The sequence below is a fragment of the Heterodontus francisci genome, chromosome 19, assembly GCF_036365525.1.
Source record: "Heterodontus francisci isolate sHetFra1 chromosome 19, sHetFra1.hap1, whole genome shotgun sequence".
Lineage (NCBI taxonomy): Eukaryota > Metazoa > Chordata > Chondrichthyes > Heterodontiformes > Heterodontidae > Heterodontus > Heterodontus francisci.
In genome coordinates, this window is record NC_090389.1 from 7,935,353 (window position 1) to 7,957,170 (window position 21,818).

A 21,818-nucleotide genomic window follows, 5' to 3' on the forward strand; every position below is an offset into this window, starting at 1 on the left:
TGGGATCCCTGTCACTTTAAAGACTTTAAAGGGACGGGGATCCCACCACAGAGAGTTGCTAGCCAACCACAGGGCCGGCAGCTCAGCAGCATCAGCAGCGCCACCAGAAGCGGTGGCCACTACCAGTACTGCAGAGGCCTCAGACCCAGGACCAGCGCTGGAACCTGGAGAAGAGGTAGGTAAGGTGGGTTCATCGGGTCCAGTCTGGAAGGCCCCAGCAAGGTGGGGTGGTGGTCTTGCAGTCCGGGGCAGGGGTTCCTGAGGGGTGAATTTGGCTCCCAGTAAGGGCCCTCCATGGGCTGGGTCACAAATTGCCCACGAAAGAGGGACACCCCCCCAACTTGCAGGGAGGGCATCTCATTTTACAAGGTGTCCTCCCCGCGTGGTAGAGGGCCCCCCGCGGCTGGTAAGATCACAGTGGCTGTGGGAAGAGGCCCTATATTGGCCCTTAATAGGCCACTTAAGGGCCTCAATTTGCATCTGGGCAGGTAGACCATCACTGGCCTATCCCGCTCCCGGGAAGAACACTGGGTGATGGGGAGGTGACGGGTCCTCCGCCCCGCCGCCTCCGCCACCACCCGCCGTGATTCTCCATGCACCCCGCCCCCCCACGCCTTCGATCCCATCTCAGGGGGGTCCGTAAAATCCCGGCCACTGTGTTTCAGGGGAGGCATTAAACTGAGAACCCGTAAGCTTTCTCAGATGGATGTGAAAGAGATAACAGCATTATTTTGAAGGGGAGCAGGGATTGTTACCTTGGTCTCCTGGCCAGTATTAATTCCTCAAGCAGCATAAGTAAAAAACAGATTATCTGGTCATTATCACATTGCTGCATATGGGACCTTGCTGTGCACAAATTGGCTACTGTGTTTCCTACATTAGAACAGTAATTACACTTTGGACGTACTTCATTGGCTGTAAAGTACTTTAGGTTGTGAAAGTCGTGCTATAACTCCAAGTATCTTTTCTTCAGGTGCAAGAAGGAGGTCTTGGTGATGGAGCAAGGTCTCATCAAGGTTGTGAATGGTCTGGTTCGCCTCAGACAGTTGACAGGGAAAGGGATGGAGTCGGTGGCTAGGGAATGGAGTTTGTGGTGGGAACCAAAGTCATTGGCTTCGGTCTTCCCAATATTTAGCTGCAGGAAGTATTTGCTCATCCAGTACTGGATGTCAGACAAGCAATGTAACAAATTGGAGAAAGTCGGGGGTTGAGAAGGGTGATGGTGAGGTAGAGCTGGGTGTTGCCATGCGGAACCTGCAGTTGTGATTTTGGATGATGTCAACAACAACTTGCATTTATATAGCATCTTTAATGTATTAAAACAATGCAGTTCACAGAAGCATAGTGGGGGTTGGAGGTTGAGTTGGCATCCTTCCATCTATGAAAAATGATGCACACGCTGTAAACAATCCATTTAAGTGGGGGGGGGGGGCTTCTCTTGGTGCACCTTTGTTGATGGCTGTGAAGCCCAATCCTTGAGAGGCAGGCTCTGCTACAAGTGCTGCACGTGAAGCTGCCAAGTGACATGGAGAGTTGTTGTTTTTGACGTTAGCACCAGTTGCCAGGCTGCTGTGGCAACTGGTCTTCGTGGTAGTGCACACCAGTCCACAGGATGTGTCGTCAATTCCCTCTTTCACCAGCTAGTGACTCCCAAGTGCAATAGTCGACATTTAGGGCCTTCATTTCATGCCTGTGTGCATCCTTGAAGTGGAGCTTTGGACACCCCACTGGCCGTCTGGCCCCGGTTACCTCACCATACAGAAGGTCCTTATGTACGCGACTGCTTTCCATCCTGAGGACATGTCCGATCCACTGAAGTCGACTCTGTTTGATTGGGAGCTCTGCCTTCGAAAGGACTGCCACATTTGTGATTTTGTCCTGCCAGGATGTACCCTTAATGTGCCGCTGACAGTTCACAGGAGCATAATGAAGCAAAATTTGACACTGAGCCACATAAGGAAATATTAGGGCAGGTGATCAAAAACTTGGTCAAAGTGGTAGCTTTAGGGCCTTTGCAGCTGAAGGCATGGCCCCAGTGGTGGAGTGATGAAAATCAGGGAAGCTCAAGAGGCCAGAATTGGAGGAGCGCAGATATCTTGGAGGGTTGTGGGACTGGAGGAAATTGTAGGTCGGGAACTTCAGGATCATGTGCGAGGCTTCAGGGGGGATGTTGGAGAGAGATCAGAAGGGTCTGGGTGTCAGATTGTGGGGAGTTGGTGAGGCAGGTGTGCTGGATCCATCAGGTAAGTGGGAAGGTACATTCTTTCTAGATCCAACAGTCTGTGCCTCCCTGTAAGCTTGGGAAATTTGGCTGGGAAAACTAAAGTTGGATGTTAAATATTTGGATGAAATGGTGGAAAAATATGAGATACATAGCCTCACTATCATATTTAAATTGCCAACCCACCTCCCGGGAGTGGGTTGGTTACACACCCCTTGTTCCACCTCCATTAAAACTGGAAGTGGGCAGGTTGGGGATGTCACTTGTGACTTTGATAACAGCCATTTCAGTGCTGTGGCCCCTGATTGAAGGGATTCAGACATGGAGTTACGGGAAAGAAAGGCACAGATTTGTGAGGCAACAAAGCATTCAAGGACTTTAGAGAGGAAAGGGAGGTAGTAGTTTGCAAGGATGTAGGGGTTCACTGTTAGTTTTTAGAGGAGAGGGCGTTGATGACAAATTTGAAGGAGAGAGGGACTGAACCTGAGTTGGGTAGTCAGCAGTTCAGTGGGAATAGGGTTGAGAGAGCAGGAGGTGGTCTCATGGATAACATGAACTCACAGAAGGCATGAGGGAAAATGGGAGAGAAACTAGAGAAAGGTGCGAGTTCAGGGGCAACATATCGATGAGAAATAGGAGGGGGCCAAGGATTGATCCTTGGGGGCTCCGGAGGTAATAATGTGGGAACGGGAAGAAAAGCCATTGGAGCTAGACAATGGCAGTTCCACGCAGTGGGAAGGTGAAGGAAAAGCATTGAAAGAGGATGGTGTTGTGAACCATGCAAAAATTAGACACAAGAAATCACAAGCCTGCTTCGTACGATGTTCAAACAACACCCTCACATACACCACCCACTGGGTGTCACTGGGTAACAGTCAGGGCCTGATTTTTCCCCCCCCCCCTGAACCATGGGTATTAAAGCCAGCTGGAACCATCCATACTGCCATTCTAGATGAGATCAGCTTACTGGGTACAAATCTTGTCCGTTAGCATCCTTCATACATCAAGTGCCAACTGAACCTGCATAAACTGAACTCCTCTGAAACTCTGCTACCTGCATCCTAACTTGTGTGTTTCCAGCTACAATGACAGTACCAACAATTTAAAGGCAGAATCTCTCCATACGCACCTCACTGTTCACGTCACAGTCCATCTCGCAGTCAGAAGATGGCATGCACTGTGCAAAATAAACAGAAGAGAAAGTCAGTGTGTCACTGGCTGTATTCTCATGGTTCCTATCACAGTGGGCTCCATAGCACCTGAAAACGAACAGCTTCAACCTTTCATATCAACAAATCCCAGCAGGATTAAATCAGGCCTGAACAATGCTGACATAATAAGTAATATCGTGAAAAAAAGGAATGTCAGTGGAGTAGATCATAGGAAGACAAGGCACATACTGTCTATAACAGGGCAGGGTGTCAGTAGAAAGTGTGTCACTGACACACACTGTCCAATAACAGGGCAGGGTGTCAGTATAAGGACCACATTCATCGTAACACCCATACTCCAAGATACATACATACCGACACAGCCACATATCCCAACACATATACACAGAGATACATCCCCACAACACACACACTCACAGATACGTACATCCCAAATCACACACACACACACACACACACACACACACACACACACACACACACACACACACACACACACACACACACACACACACACACACACACACATATCTCAATTCAAGCCACATAGGCAAAAGGACTGAATTTTAACTTTCCAACATGCTTGGAGCAGGGGAGGCTGGCAGCGCGTCAGGAACCCAGGAGTTTCAGCACCGTGATTACTAGTGGCCTTTTAACTCGGGATTGGCCTTGCATCTGACTTCCATGTTTCCTGACCAACTACAGTGGGCAGGCATGACGACAACCTGCTGCAGTCTGTTTCAGCTCCACTATATAGTGACCTGCAAGGGTCAGAATGGAAACATTCTAGAACTGTCAAAACAGAGCTAGCAACTTGAGAGATGGCGTGTCAAAATCCAAAGGCTGCACTACGGTTCTCAGATGAAACCATGGACGTCATGCTGTGGACAGAGAGATTCTTTTCCCCACAGACGTGAGGAAGAAGTTTGCCATAGGGAACAAGCAGGCATGTTTGCAAGTGACTGAGGAGGTCAGCAACAGCAGTGTGGTGCTTCACTCCTCGATACAGTGCTGCAAGTGTTTTAATGACCTGATCAGGGCAGGAAAGGTGAGTGGCATGGCACATTCAAGTGCAAACTCCCTCATTTGCCTTCCCTAGAGTTATCCTGCACATCGCTCCTCAGACCAACAAATCTTGCAGGTGCACCCATCCTTCTCTTTCTCAACACCTCCTCACATTGTCATCTGATCAGCCACCACTGATACTCAAACAAAAACACAAAATGCTGGAAATACTCAGCAGGTCTGGTATCATCTGTGAAGAGAGAAAGAGTGTTAGTGGCCGGGGTTCTTCCCTCGTCGGACAGCAGCCATCCACCTACTGGTTTGCACCTTTCCGCCTGGCCTGAGGATCCGACCCGCATTTTGCGGTTCCCCGGCCTTTAATTGTTCTGAGGCGGGTCTTCCACCCGCTTGAGGAAGGAAGTCCCGCCTAATGGAGCTGCCAGGCTGGCATCTCTTGTTCCCAGCAGCATCACGGGAAGCAGTGGCCACTGCTGGAGACTGCAGCCCAGCTTCGGGAAGAAGATGTCGGTTTTTGTTGCCTCACCGGGATTGATCGGTTGGGCCCCGGCAAGGCAAGGCAAGGGTGGTCGATTGGGGGGACGGGGGCGGGGGCGGGGGGGTGGGGGGCGTGGTTGGTGTTGGGGGTGGTTGGGGCAGCGGGGGCAGCCCTCAGTCAGGCACAGGTTGCCCGATCATGAGGGCCCCGCCAGGCTGTCAAAGAGCTGCCTGCTTTTGTCAGGTGTCTTTTCTTGGGCCTGGGCCGCCCGAATAGCCACGGGTAAAATCCCCGTGGTGGAGGGCAGAGGCCCTTAAGTGGCCACTTAAGGGCCTTGATTGGCCTGGGGTAGGCGGGACATTTTTCGCCACTGCTGCCCTGCGTAAAGTGGCAGCGGAGGCGGGAGCGGGTCGGAAAGGGCCCCCCAGCCTCACGCTTCATTTTCGGCCCTCCCCGCCACCTTCCCGCTCTTTGGGGGGATGTAAAATTCCGGCCAATGTTTCAGGTCAATGACCTTTCATCAGCACTGGGAAAAGTTAAGAATGTAATAGGTTTTACGCAAGTGAAAAGGGGGAAGGTGCAAAAAGAACAAAAAGTAAGGTTTGTCTTAGCATGAAAGACAGGAGAGATTACATGACAAAAGAGTTATTGATGCAGAGCCAAAGCAAGTGGTAATGGGATGAGAAATATGAGATGTGTCCAGAGGAGGTGTGAAAGGCAGACTGAGGGCTGTCTGAAAGCAAAAACAAGGGAAAATTAGACTAAAATCGAAACCTGCAAAGAAACAGGAAACAAAATGGGGAAAGAGATTACGGTCTGATATTGTTGAAATCAATCTTGAGTCTGGAAAGCTGTAAAGTGCCTAATTGAAAGATGAGGTGCTGTTCCTCAAGCTTACAGTGAACTTCATTGGAGCACTGCCGGAGGCCGAGGACAGAGAGGTCAGCATGGGAGCAAGGTGGAGAATTCAAATGATAGGTGATCAGAAGCTTGGGGTCACGCTTGCAGATTGAACGGAGGTGAATACAATATACTAAATTAAAAGAAGTTCATGTACATCGCTGTTTCACCTGGAAGGAATATTTGGGACCTTGGACAGTGAGAGGAGAGGAGGTAAAAAGGCAGGTGTTACATCTCTAGTGCTTGCATGAAAGGTGCCGTGTATATCTGCTGCTCACAATGTGGTCTGCTGTACACTGTGGAGACCAAACACAGATTGGTGACTTTGCGGAACATCTCCATGTGATCCGCAAGTATGACCCAAAGCTTCAGGTCATCTGTCATTTGAATTCTCCACCTTGCTCCCACGCTAACCTCTCTGTCCTCAGCCTCCGGCAGTGTTCCAATGAAACTCAATCTAAGCTCGAGGAACAGCACCTCATCCTGCAATTAGGCACTTTACAACCTACCAGACGCAACATTGAGTTCAACAATTTTAGACCGTGATCTCTGCCACCATTTTGTTTCCTTTTTCTCTACAGGTTTCAGTTTTAGTCTCATTTGTTTTTGCTTTCAGATGGCAGCTGTTCCTCAGTCTGCTATTCACACTTCCTCCAGACACATCTATTCTTTCTTTAATGTCCCATTACCACTCCCATTAGCCCTGAAGCACCAAATCTTCTGTCATTTAATCTCTCCTGTCTTCCACTCTATCATAGACCTTCCCTGTTCTTTTTCCACCCTCCTCCTTTTTACTTGCTTAAAGCCTATGACATTTCTAACTTTTCTGATGAAAGGTCATCGACCTGAAATGTTAACTCTGTTTCTCTCTCCACAGATGCTGCCTGATCTGCTGATTTCCAGCATTTTTTGTTTTTATTTCAGATTTCCAGCATCTGCAGTATCTTGCTTTTGTACCACTGGCACTCACCCTCTATGTTACATCCAGTCCTCAAAGTGAACCTCCACAATTGCTGTCCTTCCATTCTCATAAAACATTCCACTTCTCACACTCATTAGTCTCTACTTTCTCTCCTTGCAGGAGCAGAGAGCACAGAAGAGCACCGAGAGGCAGAAAACTGGAGATGGCCCTCCAGTCATTGCAACATTGTTAGCTGCAGAGGAGGAGGTGCTGGCGATAAGCTGGGTCTCAGAATGTCTGACCATTGAGGATGGAGAGATGGGGGTCTTCCAGCTACATGGTGACAGAATTAAATATAACTCGACACATGGCAGACACCACTCATTTATGTAAACTTGATGTCAGCAGCCACTGAAATATGATGGTCTGCCCAATGGTGACTTAGAACGCTCTAACCTTGTCAGTTCCAGTTCATGTCTTTCATCTCCTGGCAGGTCCTGCAAACATCCCTTGGGAGCCGGTGCCAAAGAAGGACAAATTCTCTCAGAGGAGGTCACTCACTCTGAAGAAGCACCATCATATGAATCATGTGCACCCTTCACCAGCTCAGGTTCGCACACTTCAGTAAGTACGTAAAGACAGGTAGGGGTTGCCACATGATGAAGCATATATCATAAGTGAGCAGGAGCTGATGCTGGAGACAGAGACAGCAATGGAGAGACTCCGTTGGACAGCGCAGACCCCTCCAAGCTCTGCTCAGCTACATGCAGATGCTCCGTCTCGGGGGTCCTCGTTGAAGAGGGCTATTCTGGAGCAGCAACAGAAAATGTGTGAGGTTCTGTCTGCATTTCCATAGACAATGCACACTATTAGAGAGAGTTTGGAGGAGTCTATCTTTAGCATGAATGCCATGATGTCTTAGGCCTTCACGCTGATGTCTACATCCATGGAAAGAGTGGCCACCTGCATGGAGCATCAGATGCGACAGGAAATTGAATACATGCTGGACCTGACCAATGGCCGGCACACTCAGTCTGCCACCTTAAGCAGGATGGAGGAAAGCCTCACCTTGGCCATTCAGCATCTCATGGAAATGCAGCAAAGTACTTTCCAGCTCTTGGCTAGCAGGAATGTGTGGGTGGGCCAGGAGAGGGAAGGCGGAGGCAGGGCATATGGAAGCGGGGATCCTTCTCAAAGTGCTTCCGCTTCTCACCCCTTGCCCTGTCCCTTCAGTCAGAGTCCCACATACATCCCAACGCACAGACACATGCATCCCAAAACATGTCAGATACAGTAACATAGTGGTTATTTTACTAGACTCGTAATCCTGGGGCCTGGACTGATGCTCTGGAGATGTGAGTTCAAGTTCCACCATAGCAGCTAGGAGCTTAAATTCAATTAGTTAAATAAATCTGCAATGAAAAGATAATATCGGTAATGGTGACTATGAAACTACTGGATTGTCATAAAAACCCATCTAGTTTACAAATGCCCTTTAGGGAAGGAAATCTGCCATCCTTACCTGATCTGGCCTAGGCTTATACATGACTCCAGATGCACAGCAAGTTGTTGATTCTTAACTGCCCTCTGAAATGGCCTAGTGAGCCATTCAGTTGTATTCAAGGCGGCAGCTCACAAGCAACCAAGGGCAATGAATTCTTGCCTTGTTAGCCCACATCCCGTGAATGAATGCAAAAAACACACATACATCCCAAAACACAAATACATACATGCACCCGAACACACACAAGCACATACATAGCCAAAAATTTCACACAGATAAATTCACACATACACAACATGCACAGCAATTTTGTTGATACTTAATTGCCCTCTGAAATGGCCTAGCAAACAACTCAGTTGTTTCAAACCAATAACAGGGCAGAGTGTCAGTATAAGGACCAACACTGACACAGACACACACACTGTCCTAGAACATTGATCGAGGAGTATCTATATGAAGTACCAGCTCTACAAACATGTACTGAGCCTCATGGTGTTACCTTGCGTGGTTCCATCTGGTCTCGGTTTGTCTGGTTACTGGCTAGAATTTTAAACTTTGACACCCAAGCTTCATAGTCCAGCTTCACTCCAACCACTGAAAAAAACACACCGAGTAGAAGAATATTGAATTAGGGACTCAATCCTGCAAAATTGGAAAACCTGGGGAGAAACTGCATGGATTGGAAGATGACAAGTTGGTATGTGGAATGGATTGACATACCTGCAGGTTTCAGGGACTTCCCATAGATGCGAAGGTCTACAGCAGCACTCACCAGAATCCCAATGCTGTTGTTCATCAGGTCCGTCTCAACCATGCTGTTCGCTAAGAATTAGAACACAGAGTTACAACTTGCTCATGTTGCGATTTAACTTGACGGGATCAGCTGATGAAATGGAAACATGCTTTACAAGTACACTGGATTTCTCACAATGTAACTAGTAACTAGCACAAATCCTGGGCACATTTGAAATGTCCCTTAGGCGAATCAAGACACCTTGGCTGCCTAAATACTCACAATTCTAAGAGTGAAATGTTACACACAATACTAGAAAATTTGACAGCATCTCCACAACACACACAGACACACATCTGCACGACACACACCCCACATCACACACAGATGCACAACCCCCGAACACACACAGACACACATTACCACAACACACAGGAAGACATCCACTTCACACACAAAGGGCTGAAGTTTGTGCAGCTGTTTATGACGGGTATTGTGGCGTGGGGGGATGGAGCCTGGAAATCCGGCGTCGTGACGCGGTTCCTGCTTTTGTCAGAAATTGACGCGCCGACGTGACAGGAACCTATTTTAAATTGCTGAAATGGTGTTTAATATAAATTTAAATGTAATTATTAGCCATTTAATGAGTGGACCATAATTTTGTGAATGGCAGACAGCACTCGCGTGCCTTCAGGTTTGTGACCGTTAAAAGTTGGCTGCACTGAGGCAAGAGGCGTCAATGCCACGACGGGGAGGTGTCCTGACCATTGTAGCATAGGGGAAGTGAGGGGTTCTGAGGCCATTGTTGATTTGTTGATGTGAGCTCTGCAAGTGGGTTGGGTGTATCAGGGGCTCTGCAGGGTTTAGGTTGGGTGTGGATGGGCATTAGAGGGTTTCCTAACTGCTGTGTTACTGTGTGTGTTGGCTCACACTGCTGGAAAAGATGGTGGACCTTCAGTAAATTTGAGCTCTGAGCAACATCAGGCATTCCACCGAGCAAATAGTGATAGGCAGAGCTGCCAAGACAGGGTCATCCCTGAAGTGATCTGAAGGCCCCAGGTCACCTGCCATGGGCCTCATAGACCCTGTGTTTTTGGATCCCCTTCACATGTGGAGGCACATCTGATGGAGGCAGGGCCAAGAGGCAGCTACACCTGATCCTGAAGTTCCATAATGAGAGCAGCAGCAGTTGGCCAGGCCAAGATGGGCCCTCGTACACCAGAGAATCTACAGGACTCATATCACCCCCCTCCAAATGTCCCAGTGACACTGTCAGCGAAGACTAGGGCTCTCCAGGGAGGGCGTCACCAATTTATGCATCCTTCCGCAGGACGATTTGTAACCTCTGGGATTTGGGGGTAACTCTATGCCAGTGGCCCTGAGGATTACCGTGGCACGAAACTTCTACAGATCGGATCTTTCCAGAAATCCACCAGACACGTGTGGGGTCTCCCAGGCCATAGACCACCACTGCATCAAGGAGGTGACCAAAGCCCTGTTCAAGAGGGAAGGTGACTATGTGTGCTACCAGACCGACCCTAACAGTCAGGCCAAGAGGGCCATGGGTATCGGGGCCATCGCTGCATTCCTCCAGGTGCAAGACCTAATAGATTGTACGCATGTAGTCATCAAGACTCCCATGAACCAGCCAGCCGCCTTCATCAATAGGAAGGGCTTCCACTCAATCAACTGGTCTGCAACCACTGAAAGCGTTTCCTGCAGATGTGTGCCCTCTTCTGGGAAGCAGCCATGATGCCTACATACTTCAACAGTCCCAGGTGCCTCAGCTTTTCAATCCCCCCACTCACCTTCAGGGATGGATTCTGGGGGCAAGGGCTACCCATTGAAGACGTGGCTATCCACGCCTGTGAGAAACCCTTGCAATGCAGCAAAGGAGAAGTACAACACTTGCCACGGTTCCATCCAGACAGCCAGGCCATTGGGCTGCTGAAGATGAGATTCCACTGTCTCAATCGATGTGGTGGAGCTTTGCAATATGCCCCAGTGAGGGTTTCACGTATCGTGGTGGTCTGCTGTGCTCTGCACAATCTCGCACTAGAGAGGCGGGAGACCTTACATGAGGAAGGTATGCATGAGCGACAAACGTCTTCAGACGAGGAGAACACAGAAGATGGAAGATGAGAACACGGCGATGGGAGCCAGACATGTTGAGTGATGCGAAAAGGAGGCAAGAGACAACCTCATAATGATCCGCTTTCAGCCACCCAAATGTCCACTCACTGAGAATCGAAGAAATACTCACCTTCATGCATGCAATCTGCTGCCTCCTTTCCATCTTTGTTCCCTGAATGTTGACCATCTGCAATGCGTGCTAATGCCCATGGGAGAACATATGTTAATGAGGTCTGCTGTCACATTACCACAATAATGAGGGCTGTGGTCACATTGGGGTAGGTTGGAAGTCGGAAGCTCAGAATTAAGGCATTATGGAACATGGGTTTCACACAATGATGGCGAATGATTGGCGCAAAAGAATGTTTAATTAAATGCCAAAGTACACATTTGCAACACCTGTGAATTCCCAAGTGTGGCTAGGTGCCTTTCTTAAGACATTTGTGGGTGCTCCTATGCAGTGTAACCCCTGCGCTAGCAGTTGCGCTGGAGGCAGGTTGCTGGTAAGGATGCCCCCTTGGCCTGAGATGACATCGGCAGCCACCCTCTGGGTGCTCGAAGCCTGGAAAGCCCTGGCTGCCTGAGGGTTTCCTGCATTAGTGCAGGACTCTCTTCAGGTGTTGCGGCTGCTGGAGCTGGGTTCACTGGCGGAGAGGCTGAAGAACCGGTGTCCACACTTGGAGTGCCCTGACAGCAGCCTCTCCTCCTCCCTTTCAAGGCTTACTGGAACCTCCCTGCTCAACAGAGAAGGATGAGTTGAACTCATGACCTAGGCAATGGTATGCAGTTCCTGGCATATCTGCGGAATCTGACACTCCATGAGGTTTGCCAACCTCTTGATGGAGGAAGCTATGCACTTGTATTGCTGGGACACAGCAGTAGTCATGGCATGGATGAACTCCTCCAGCATCCGCTCAAGCCTTACCATGGCCTCTGGCACCTCCGCCATATGTTGCCTAGCCCCTCTCTGCAACTCCAGCATACCCTATGCTCTCGACACCAAAGACTCGTCTTCGTCCTGGGGCTTAGTTTGGGCCTGGCCACCCAACAGTCCTACGACTGTCAGAGGCCTCAGCTGTCTCAACCTCAGCCAGCTGCTCTGGAGTGTGTGCAGTGCTCTCAGCAGCTGGTGACCCTGATTCCAATGCCAATTGATTACCCACCCAGCTGAAAGTATCTGCACTGGTGGAAGGTGCAGGAGAGTCATGGGACGGTGCATCCTCTGAATGGTCCTCCTCCTCAGAGGTTGATGGCTGTCCCTCTGCGGCTGCAGTCACCTGAGGATGCCAACCTGCATGAGAAAACAGAAACATGTGTGTGTTAGGCTGCACATATCCCTTAGTGTCCAAGATGCCTGAGGTGGCTCTCCATCATTCATGAATATTTCGATGAATGGCAATAATCACTGTGTTGCTCAGGGACTCCAGTCTCCCTGTCAGATATTGCTCGTCCACCCTGGCTCTTCGCCAGTTCTAAAGCCTCTTTCCCAGCATGGTTTAGAGGATGAATGTCAGTGATCCCTCCACCAGTCTTGGCCACCTCCCTCCTTTTATGGGCCCTCTTCTCCTGAAAGAGAAAGTATGGAGAAATTATAATTTGGCATAAGTATCATCTTGACAGTTCAGCAACTATAGGCCCCTCGTCCCCACCTTGGGTATCTGATATATCTCATGACGACATACGCTGTCATGGGATTTACTGGGAGTGAGCTATGAACGAGGATGGTGTGTGGCCCAGATGCAGCCAATGCATCTGTCATGATGAGGTTATAACCTCTCTGTCATTGTGTTAGTAGTGGCACTCTCACCATGTTGCACATCCTGCCACGTAGTCACAAGCAAACCCCAGAAAAGAACCTTAGAACATAGCACTCACCTTGGCTGAACACAGGAGGTCATTGATCCTCTCCCAGCACTGGAGCCAGTTGCATTGGGTGACCCAAGGCTGCTGACCTCCTCTGCGATCCCCACCCAGGTTTGCTTGGGCAGGCGGGAGGACCTCCTCTTGCCATCGGTGGGGAAAAGAATCTTCTACCTTCCCCTTGAGCCTGGAGGAGAATCTGCAGTGAGACATCACTGAACGTGGGGCCACCCTTTTTCTACCCTCGGCCATCCTGTCCACTCTTCCTAGTGGGGGTTGGGTGGTGTCGGAATCAGTGCTGTGTCTTTTTATGCTTCACAGTACACAGAGCTTTTATTGACTGCAAGGCAGGAGTGATTGCAGGGCTGACAGGCTTTTAAAGATGACACCAGCACCTGATCCGCTGTCTGCTGATGTCATAATTGGCGTCTTGCCTCCTGGCCCTGCCACATGATTGGGGGTGACCAGCGCCTCCATTATGCTAAATGGGTGCCTGTTGCATAACCGTGGTGGTGCAGCTGCACACATGATGAACATGAACGCTCCCCATTTCCGGGCCCACTGCCAGGACTGGTGGCGAGCTCTTTAAATTCAGCCCAAAGACACACATCCTCACATCATACAGACACAGGTCCCCAAAACACAGACAAAGATGCACATCCCCACATCAAACAGGCACAGATCCCCACATCACACAGACACACATCCTATCACAGATACACATCACACAGGCACTGGTCCCCACAACACACACAAACAGCACATGCAAACTTACAATTCCCCATATCACATACACACACTTACATACACATACACGAACACTCACAAATGCCCAACACACACAGACAGACATGCATCCGCACAACACACACAGGTAGATAAATGTACATAAACTCATACACAGTACAAATCATACATGCACAACACACACAGCAATGTGGATGACTCTTAATTGCCCTCTTAAGTGACCTAGCACAGTTCTATCAAACTGCTACAAAGTATGATAAGAATAAGATTGGATGGCTCTCTCAGCTTTGACTTAGTCATTGGATTCAGAATGTGGATTAAATTAAAAAGGCACACCCACTCCACTCAACCCTACAAAGTCCTCCTCACTAGCATCTGGGGATTTGTATCAAAGTTGGGACAGCAGTGCCACAGACTAATCAAACAACAGCTTGATATACATACAGAATCAGACCTATCATCCAACATCCCAGAGTCTTCCATCACCATTCCTCGGTTTGTTCTGCCTCATCAGCAGGACAGACCCAACAGAGATGGCAGCACAGTGGTATACAGTCAGGAGGGTGTAGCCCTGGGAGTCCTCAACATTGCCTCCAGACCCCTTGAAGTCTCATGGAATCAGGTAAAACATGGACAAGGAAACCTCCTGCTGATTACCACCAACTGCTCTCCCTCAACTGATGAATCAGTACTCCTCCATGAACCCCACTTGGAAGAAGCACTGAGGGTAGCAAGGGAGGGAACAGAACATATTCTGGGTGGGGGACTTCAATGTCCATCACCAATGACCGATGTTGTCAAGTCCTGAATGATATAGCTGTTATATGGACTTGCAGCAGGTGGTGTGAGAGCCAACACGAGGGAAAAGTCTACTTGACCTTGTCCTCACCAATCTACCTGTCCCAGATGCATCTGTCCATTACAGTATTGGTAGGAGTGGCCACCGCATAGTCCTTATGGAGACAAAGGTTGTCTTCACACTGAGGATACTCTCTAGCATGTTGTGTAGCACTACCATCGTGCTAAATGGGATAGATTCAGAGCAGATCCAACAGATCAAAGCTAGGCATCCATGAGGCACTGTGGGCCATCAGCAGCAGCAGAATTGTATTCCACCACAATATGTAACCTTATAGCCCAGCATATCCCTCACTCTACCATTACTATCGAGCCAGAGGATCAATCCTGGTTCAAAGAGGAGTGTAGAGAGCATGCCAGGAGCACCAGGCATACTTAAAAATGACATGCCAACCTGGTGAAGCTACAACACAGGGCAGCATGCAAGCTAAACAGTGGAAACAGCATAAGAGAGACCGAGCTAAGCATTCCCATAACCAATGAATCAGATTAAAGTTCTGCAGTTGTACCACATCCAGTCATGAATGGTGGTGGACAGTTAAACAACTAATGGAGGAGGAGTACATCAGCTCTGATGATGCTACCTTCCATGACAGCGCTTCTGATATGTCTTCCTTTTTCCTCAACCGAGGATTCCCCCCCACTGAGGTTGACAGGGCCTTCAACCGTGTCCCTCCCATTTCCCGCGCCTCTACCCTCACCCTTTCCCCTCCCTCCCAGAACCACGATAGGGTTCCCCTTGTCCTCAGTTTCCTTCCCATCAGCCTCCATATCCAAAGGATCATCCTCCGCCATTTCCGCCACCTCCAGCGTGATGCCACTACCAAACGCATCTTCCCCTCCCTTCCCGTCAGCATTCCGAAAGGATTGTTCCCTCCGTGACACCCTGGTCCATTCCTCCATTACCCCCACCACCTCGTCCCTTCCCATGGCACCTTCCCCTGCAAGCGCAGGAGGTGTAATACCTGCCCATTTACCCCCACCACCTCGTCCCTTCCCATGGCACCTTCCCCTGCAAGCGCAGGAGGTGTAATACCTGCCCATTTACCTCCTCTCTCCTCACTATCCAAGGCCCCAAACACTCCTTTCAGGTGAAGCAGCGATTTACTTGTACTTCTTTCAATGTAGTATACTGTATTCGCTGTTCACAATGTGGTCTCCTCTACACTGGGGAGACCAAACGCAGACTGGGTGACCACTTTGCGGAACAACTCCACTCAGTCCGAAAGCATGACCCCGAGCTTCCGGTTGCTGGCCATTTCAACACACCCCCCTGCTCTCATTCTCACATCTCTGTCCTGGGATTGCTGCATTGTTCCAGTGAACATCAATATAAGCTCGAGGAACAGCATCTCATTTGCCGAAGAGGCACACTACAGCCTGCCGGACTGAACATTGAGTTCAATAATTTCAGAGTATGACGGGCCCCCCATTTTACTTTTATCTTTAGTTATTTTTTCTTTTTTCTTTTCTTTTTTCTGTTTATTTTATTTTAGTTTGTTCAGTTTGCTTCTACTGTGCCTACCCACTGTTTTTTTTTCATGTTTGTGGCTGTTCAGTTTTCAGTCCATTAACACCCTATCTGTACTAATGCTTTGTCTTTCAACACACCATTAACATATTGTTTGCCTTTACTCCATGACCTTCTGGTCAGCTGTTCTGTGACCTTGTCCCATCAATACCTTCTCTTTTGATATCTCTTGCCTCACCCCCGCTTTACTTGCTTAAAATCGTTTACATTTCTTATATATGCCAGTTCTGAAGAAGGATCACTGACCTGAAACATTAACTCTGCTTCTCTCTCCACAGATGCTGCCAGACCTTCTGAATTTTTCCAGCACTTTTCTGTTTTTATGTCAGATTTCCAGCATCCGCAGTATTTTGCTTTTATTATAATGGAGGAGGAGACTCCATGAACATCCCCATCCTCAATGATGGCAGAGCCCAGCACATGATTCAAAAAACAAGGCTGAAGCATTTGCAACCATCTTCGGCCAGAAGAGCAAGGTGAATGATCCATCTCGGCCTCCTCCTGAGGGCTCCACCATCACAGATTCCAGTTTCAGCAAGATCTGAACAACATCCAGGCTTAGGCTGATAAGTGGCAAGTAACATTCAAGCCACACATGTACCAGCCAATGACCATCTCCAACAAAAGTGAATATAACTACCTCCACTTGACATTCAATGGAATTACCATTGTCAAATTCCCCCACCATCAACATCCTGGGGTTACCATTGACCAGAAAGTTAACTGGATCAGCCACGTAAATAATGTGGCTACAAGAGCAGGTCAGAGGCTGGATATTCTGCGTCGAGTAACTTAACTCCTGAGTCCCCAAAGCATGTCCAGCATCTACAAGACACAAGTCAGGAGTGTGACTGAATACTCTCCACTTGCCTGGATGAGTACTGCTCCAACAACACTCAAGAAAATCAACACCATGCAAGACAAAGCAGCTCGCTTGATTGGCACCCATTCATCACCTTAAACATTTACTCCCTCCACTACCGGTGCACAGTGGCTGCAGTGTGTACTATCTACACGATGCACTGCAGCGTGACGGCTCCTTCTAAAACACTTTCCAAACTCTCGACCTCTACCATCTGAAAAACAAGGGCAGCAGGAGCATGGGAACACCACCTCCTCTAAGTTTTCCTTGAAGTCATACAACATCCTGACTTGGAACTATATCGCCATTCCTTCACATTGCTGGGTCAAAATCCTGGAACTCCCTACCTAACAGCACTGTGAGAATACTTGCAGCATATGGACTGCAGCATGGAAAGTCATTTGCCACCACCTTCTCAAGGCCATTTGGAATGGGCAATAAATGCTGTCCTAGCTAACGATACACACATCCTGAGATTGGATAAAAACATACATTCACAAAACACCAATGCACACTCACGCCCAGTCATACAGACATGCATGCAAGTTTTCCTTCTTAGTTCTTAGCTGTCTCATCTGAGTCTGCGGTACCCACTAGCTTGGTGTTATCTGCAAAATTAACTGCTTTGCCTTATGATTCCAAGTTAATTATATATGCGGGAGTGTTACGACCAGGTGACAACGAGGTCTAGGGTTCCCTTTCAGCCTTCACCTGGTCTTACTGTAACAGGGTTTAAATTTAAACACACCGTGTTTTTAGCTCCCCCTTGGTGAATCTTTTTTCACCACTGTCCAATTATAAGGCAAAGAAACCAGCACAAACAGGCTTTCTTAGGTTTAAAGAAGAAAAGTTGAAATTTATTAAACTTAAACTCTAATTCGGTTGATGCCTACGGATACACGATGCACCCACACTAGCACGCATACATGATACACAAATGCAGATAGAAACAGAACAGAGCAGAAGAAATAAAGTGGAAACGTTTGAAGCAATATCTGAAGAGTTGTTGTTACGGTTCTTTGCGCTCACTGTGCAGTCCTTGATTGTAGGTAGATCTTGCTTTTCGTTGGGGCCCAGTATTCTTCTTAAACCTTGTTCGCTGTATGAGAGACTTTTCTCTCTTGGGGTTCATGTGTCTTCAGTGGATTCAGAGGCTTGTGAGAAAGAGGTGGGAGTAGACAGGAGAGAGATCTTTTCAGTCCAGGAGCAAACAGTTTTCTGCCCAAACTGTTTGTACAAATTCAAAAAACTCAAGTTGCCCAGCAGATTAGTCATGTGACTAGCTGGTATGACCATGTGCATTTGTGTATTTGGGCATCTTAGCAGTCAACCTGGAATGTGAGCTCCCCCACCTTCAAAGTCTGGTGATCAAAGTCCATTGTGGGTTGAATGTCAGGGAATGGCTGCTTTGTCCGTCCAAACACTGTCTGTTAATATGCAAATGTATTTTCCAGCCACGGCTAATCTGTTTAACAAGTCTTCTTCACTCCAGTAACAGTTTAAAATCAATGTTCATGACAAAATTTATGTGCCTCATACTTGGTAGGTGGGGGCCTAGCATGACAGGTAGACTCACTCCTGAGTACCCCGCTCAATACCTCCTCATACTGAAAGCCAGCATAACTTACAAGTAACTTCAGTTTCCTTTTCTTCAGACTTTTTTTTAATTCATTCATGGGATGTGGTCTTTGCTGGCCAGGCCAACATTTATTGCCCATCCCTAGTTGCCCTTGAGAAGGTGGTGGTGAGCTGCCTTCTTGAACCGCTGCAGTCAATGTGGGGTAGGTACACCCACAGTGCTGTTAGGAAGGGAGTTCCAGGATTCTGACCCAGCGACAGTGAAGGAACAGCGATATAGTTCCAAGTCAGGATGGTGTGTGACTTGGATGGGAACTTGCAGGTGGTGGTGTTCCCATGTATTTGCTGCCCTTCTCCTTCTAGTTGGTAGAGGTCACGGGTTTGGAAGGTGCTGTCTAAGGAGCCTTGGTGTGTTGCTGCAGTGAATCTTGTAGATGGTACACACTGTTGCCACTGAGCGTCGGTGGTGGAGGGAGTGAATGTTTGTAGATGGTGTGCCAATCAGCAGGCTGCTTTGTTCTGGATGGTGTCGAGCTTCTTGAGCATTGTTGGAGCTGCACCCATCCAGGCAAGTGGAGAGTATTCCATCACACTCCTGACTTGTGCCTTGTAGATGGTGGACAGGCTTTGGGGAGTCAGGAGGTGAGTTACTCACCGCAGGATTCCTAGCCTCTGACCTGCTCTTGTAGCCATGGTATTTATATGGCTACTGCAGTTCAGTTTCTGGTCAATGGTAGCCCCTAGGATGTTGATAGTGGGGGATTCAGCAATGGTAATGCCATTGAATGTCAAGGGGAGATGTTTAGATGGTTACTTATCTATGTCCATATTTAATCCTCAATATCCACTGACATTAGTTCATGCAGGAGTCAGTCATGGATTTATCAAAGGCCTATTGGAAGTCTAGGTTTCCTCTCCACATTATGTGACAAACATGGGAATACCTCTCCTTAAAAATTATTTTTAAAAAGCTCGGCTTCAAATGGAGGTACCTCCATATTTATTGCCTTTAAAAAATGTTTTATTCTTTCTTGGGCTGTGGGCATCGCTAGCAAGGCCAGCATTTTTATGCCGATCCCTAATTGCCCTTGACAACTGATTGGCTTGCTCAGCCATTTCAGAGGGCAGTTTAGAGTCAACCATATTGCTGTAGGTCTGGAGCCACATATAGGCAAGACGAGGTAAGGACGACAAATTTCCTCCCGTAAAGGACATTAGTGAACCAGATGGGTTTTTACGACAATCAATGATAGTTTCATGGCACCATTACTGAGACTGGCTTTCAATTCCAGATTTTAATTAATTGAATTTAAATTCCACCAGCTGCCAAGGTGGGATTATGAACCCATGTCCCCACGGCAATAGTCCAGGCCTCTGGATAACTAGTCCAGTGACATTACCACTATGCCACCATCTCCCTAATAATCAAGAAGATAAAGTTGCTCTATTTGTTTACAAATCCAGAAAAAATGTGAAATCAGTTCATATCAGGATAAAAATAAGCAGATGGCAGGGTGTATGGAAGCTGGGCATGGTACATCATTACCACGTTCTTTGTTGAGATGTGAAGACTATTCACATTTAGATTTTTGGACTGTTGGAAAAATATTGGCCCCGATAATTACGGGGAGGTGGGATCAGGGGCAGGCTGAAAACAGCAAAGTCTAGCACAGGGACTTAACAGCAGGACCATTTCCTGACTGGCTGCATGCTAAAGAGACAGGCTGACTGGAGGCTGGGAGGGAAAACCAGTGGCCGGAGGTGCCACCCAGGGACCCCACAATAATCGGGAGGTAGGAGAGCACCTGTGATCAGGAGTGGAAAAGGGTCAGTGATCGTGAGCAGGGAGAGGGGTTGGGGATTAGGAGTGGGGAGAGGTCGGTGATCAGGAGGGGATAGGGTCAATGATTTGGGGGGAAAGAGGGATAGGTGCTCAGGGCGAGAAAGATCAATGATCAGGAGAGGGGTCAATGATTGGGGAGAAAGAGGGCTCAGTGCTGCAGAGGGGTCAGTGATTGGGACAGCGAGGATTCAGTGATCAGGGGGCAGAGAGGGGTCAGTGATCTGGAGAGGGGAGAGGCTCAATGAACGGGTGGAGAGGGGTCGGTGATTTGGGAGAGAGGGGTTGGTGATCGGGGAGTTGAGAGGTCAGTGATCAGGGGGAAGAGAGGTCGGTGATCGGGGGGAGAGAGGGGTCTGTGATCAGTGGGGAGAGAGGTCGGTGATCAGGTAGAGGGAGAAGGGTCAGGAATCAGGGGAGAGGGGTCATGATTGAGAGGGGAAGAGGGGTCAGTGATTGGGAAAGGGGTTGGTGATCGGGGGTGGACAGAGAGTCAGTGATTGGGAAAGGGATCGGTGATTGGGGGGTAGAGGGGGCTGCAGATTGGGGAAGGGGCTGGTGATCGAGGGGGAGAGGGGTCGGTGATTGGGAAAGTGGTCGTGATCAGGAGGGGGAGAGGGGGGTTGGAGATTGGGAAAGGGGCTGGTGATCGGTGGGGGGAGGGGGTCGGTGATCAGGTGGGGAGAGAGGGGTCGATCATTGGGAAAGGGGTCGGTAATCGGGGCGGGGAGAGGGGGTCGGTGATCGGGAAAGGGGTCAGGGATCGGGGGGGCAGAGAGGGGTCAGAGATTGGGAAAGGGGTTGGTGATCATCGGGGGGAGAGGGGTTGGTGATTAGGAAAGGGGTGGTGATCAGGAGGGGGAGAGGGGTCGGTGATTGGGAGAGAGGTGGGTGATTGGGGGGAGGATTGGTGATCAGGAAGGGGAGAGGGGTTGGTGATCAGGGGTGAGAGTGGTTGGTGATTGGAAAAGGGGTCGGTACTTGGGAGAGGAGAGAGATTGGTGAGCTGGGGAGCAGGAGGGATTAGTGATTGGGCGAGGGGTCGGTTATCAGGAGGGGGAGAGGGGTCTGTAATCGTGGGGAGAGGGATCAGTGATCGTGAGGGAGAGGTCGGTGATTGGGAAGGAAGGGTTGGTGTTGGGGAGAGGGGTCGGTGATCGGGGGGAGGGATTGGTGATCCGGGGGAAGGGATTGATGATCGGTGGGGAGGAGGGGGGTGGGGGGAGAGGAGTCAGTGATCAGGAATGTGAGAGGGGTTGGTCATCAGGGGAAGAGTTGTGAATCTTTGGACTTCGCTATCCCAGAAGATTGTGCTGCATTGTTGAATACATTTATTCAAGAGCATTCAAGAGAACTTTTTTAGCCAGCATATTATAAGCCCAACGAGGTGGTGCGCAGTTCTAGATTTAGTCTTAGGAAATGAAGCTGGGTAAGTGGATGAAGTAGCAGTGGGTGACCATTTTGGAGATAGTGACCA

General features: G+C 48.9%; 1 protein-coding gene across 8 annotated transcripts in view; it reads right to left on the reverse strand.

Annotated features, from left to right (window-relative positions):
- Positions 1-21,818, reverse strand: part of cacna2d2a (calcium channel, voltage-dependent, alpha 2/delta subunit 2a) — a 1,382,174-nt gene that overhangs the window by 178,092 nt on the left and 1,182,264 nt on the right. For all 8 annotated transcript variants that reach the window (XM_068051351.1, XM_068051350.1, XM_068051349.1 and 5 more), the window contains 3 exons: positions 8,920-9,021; positions 8,699-8,793; positions 3,351-3,398 (listed from right to left, as the gene is read on the reverse strand). In XM_068051351.1, coding sequence (XP_067907452.1) covers positions 3,351-3,398; positions 8,699-8,793; positions 8,920-9,021 — 245 coding nt within the window. The remainder of the gene's footprint in view (positions 1-3,350; positions 3,399-8,698; positions 8,794-8,919; positions 9,022-21,818) is intronic.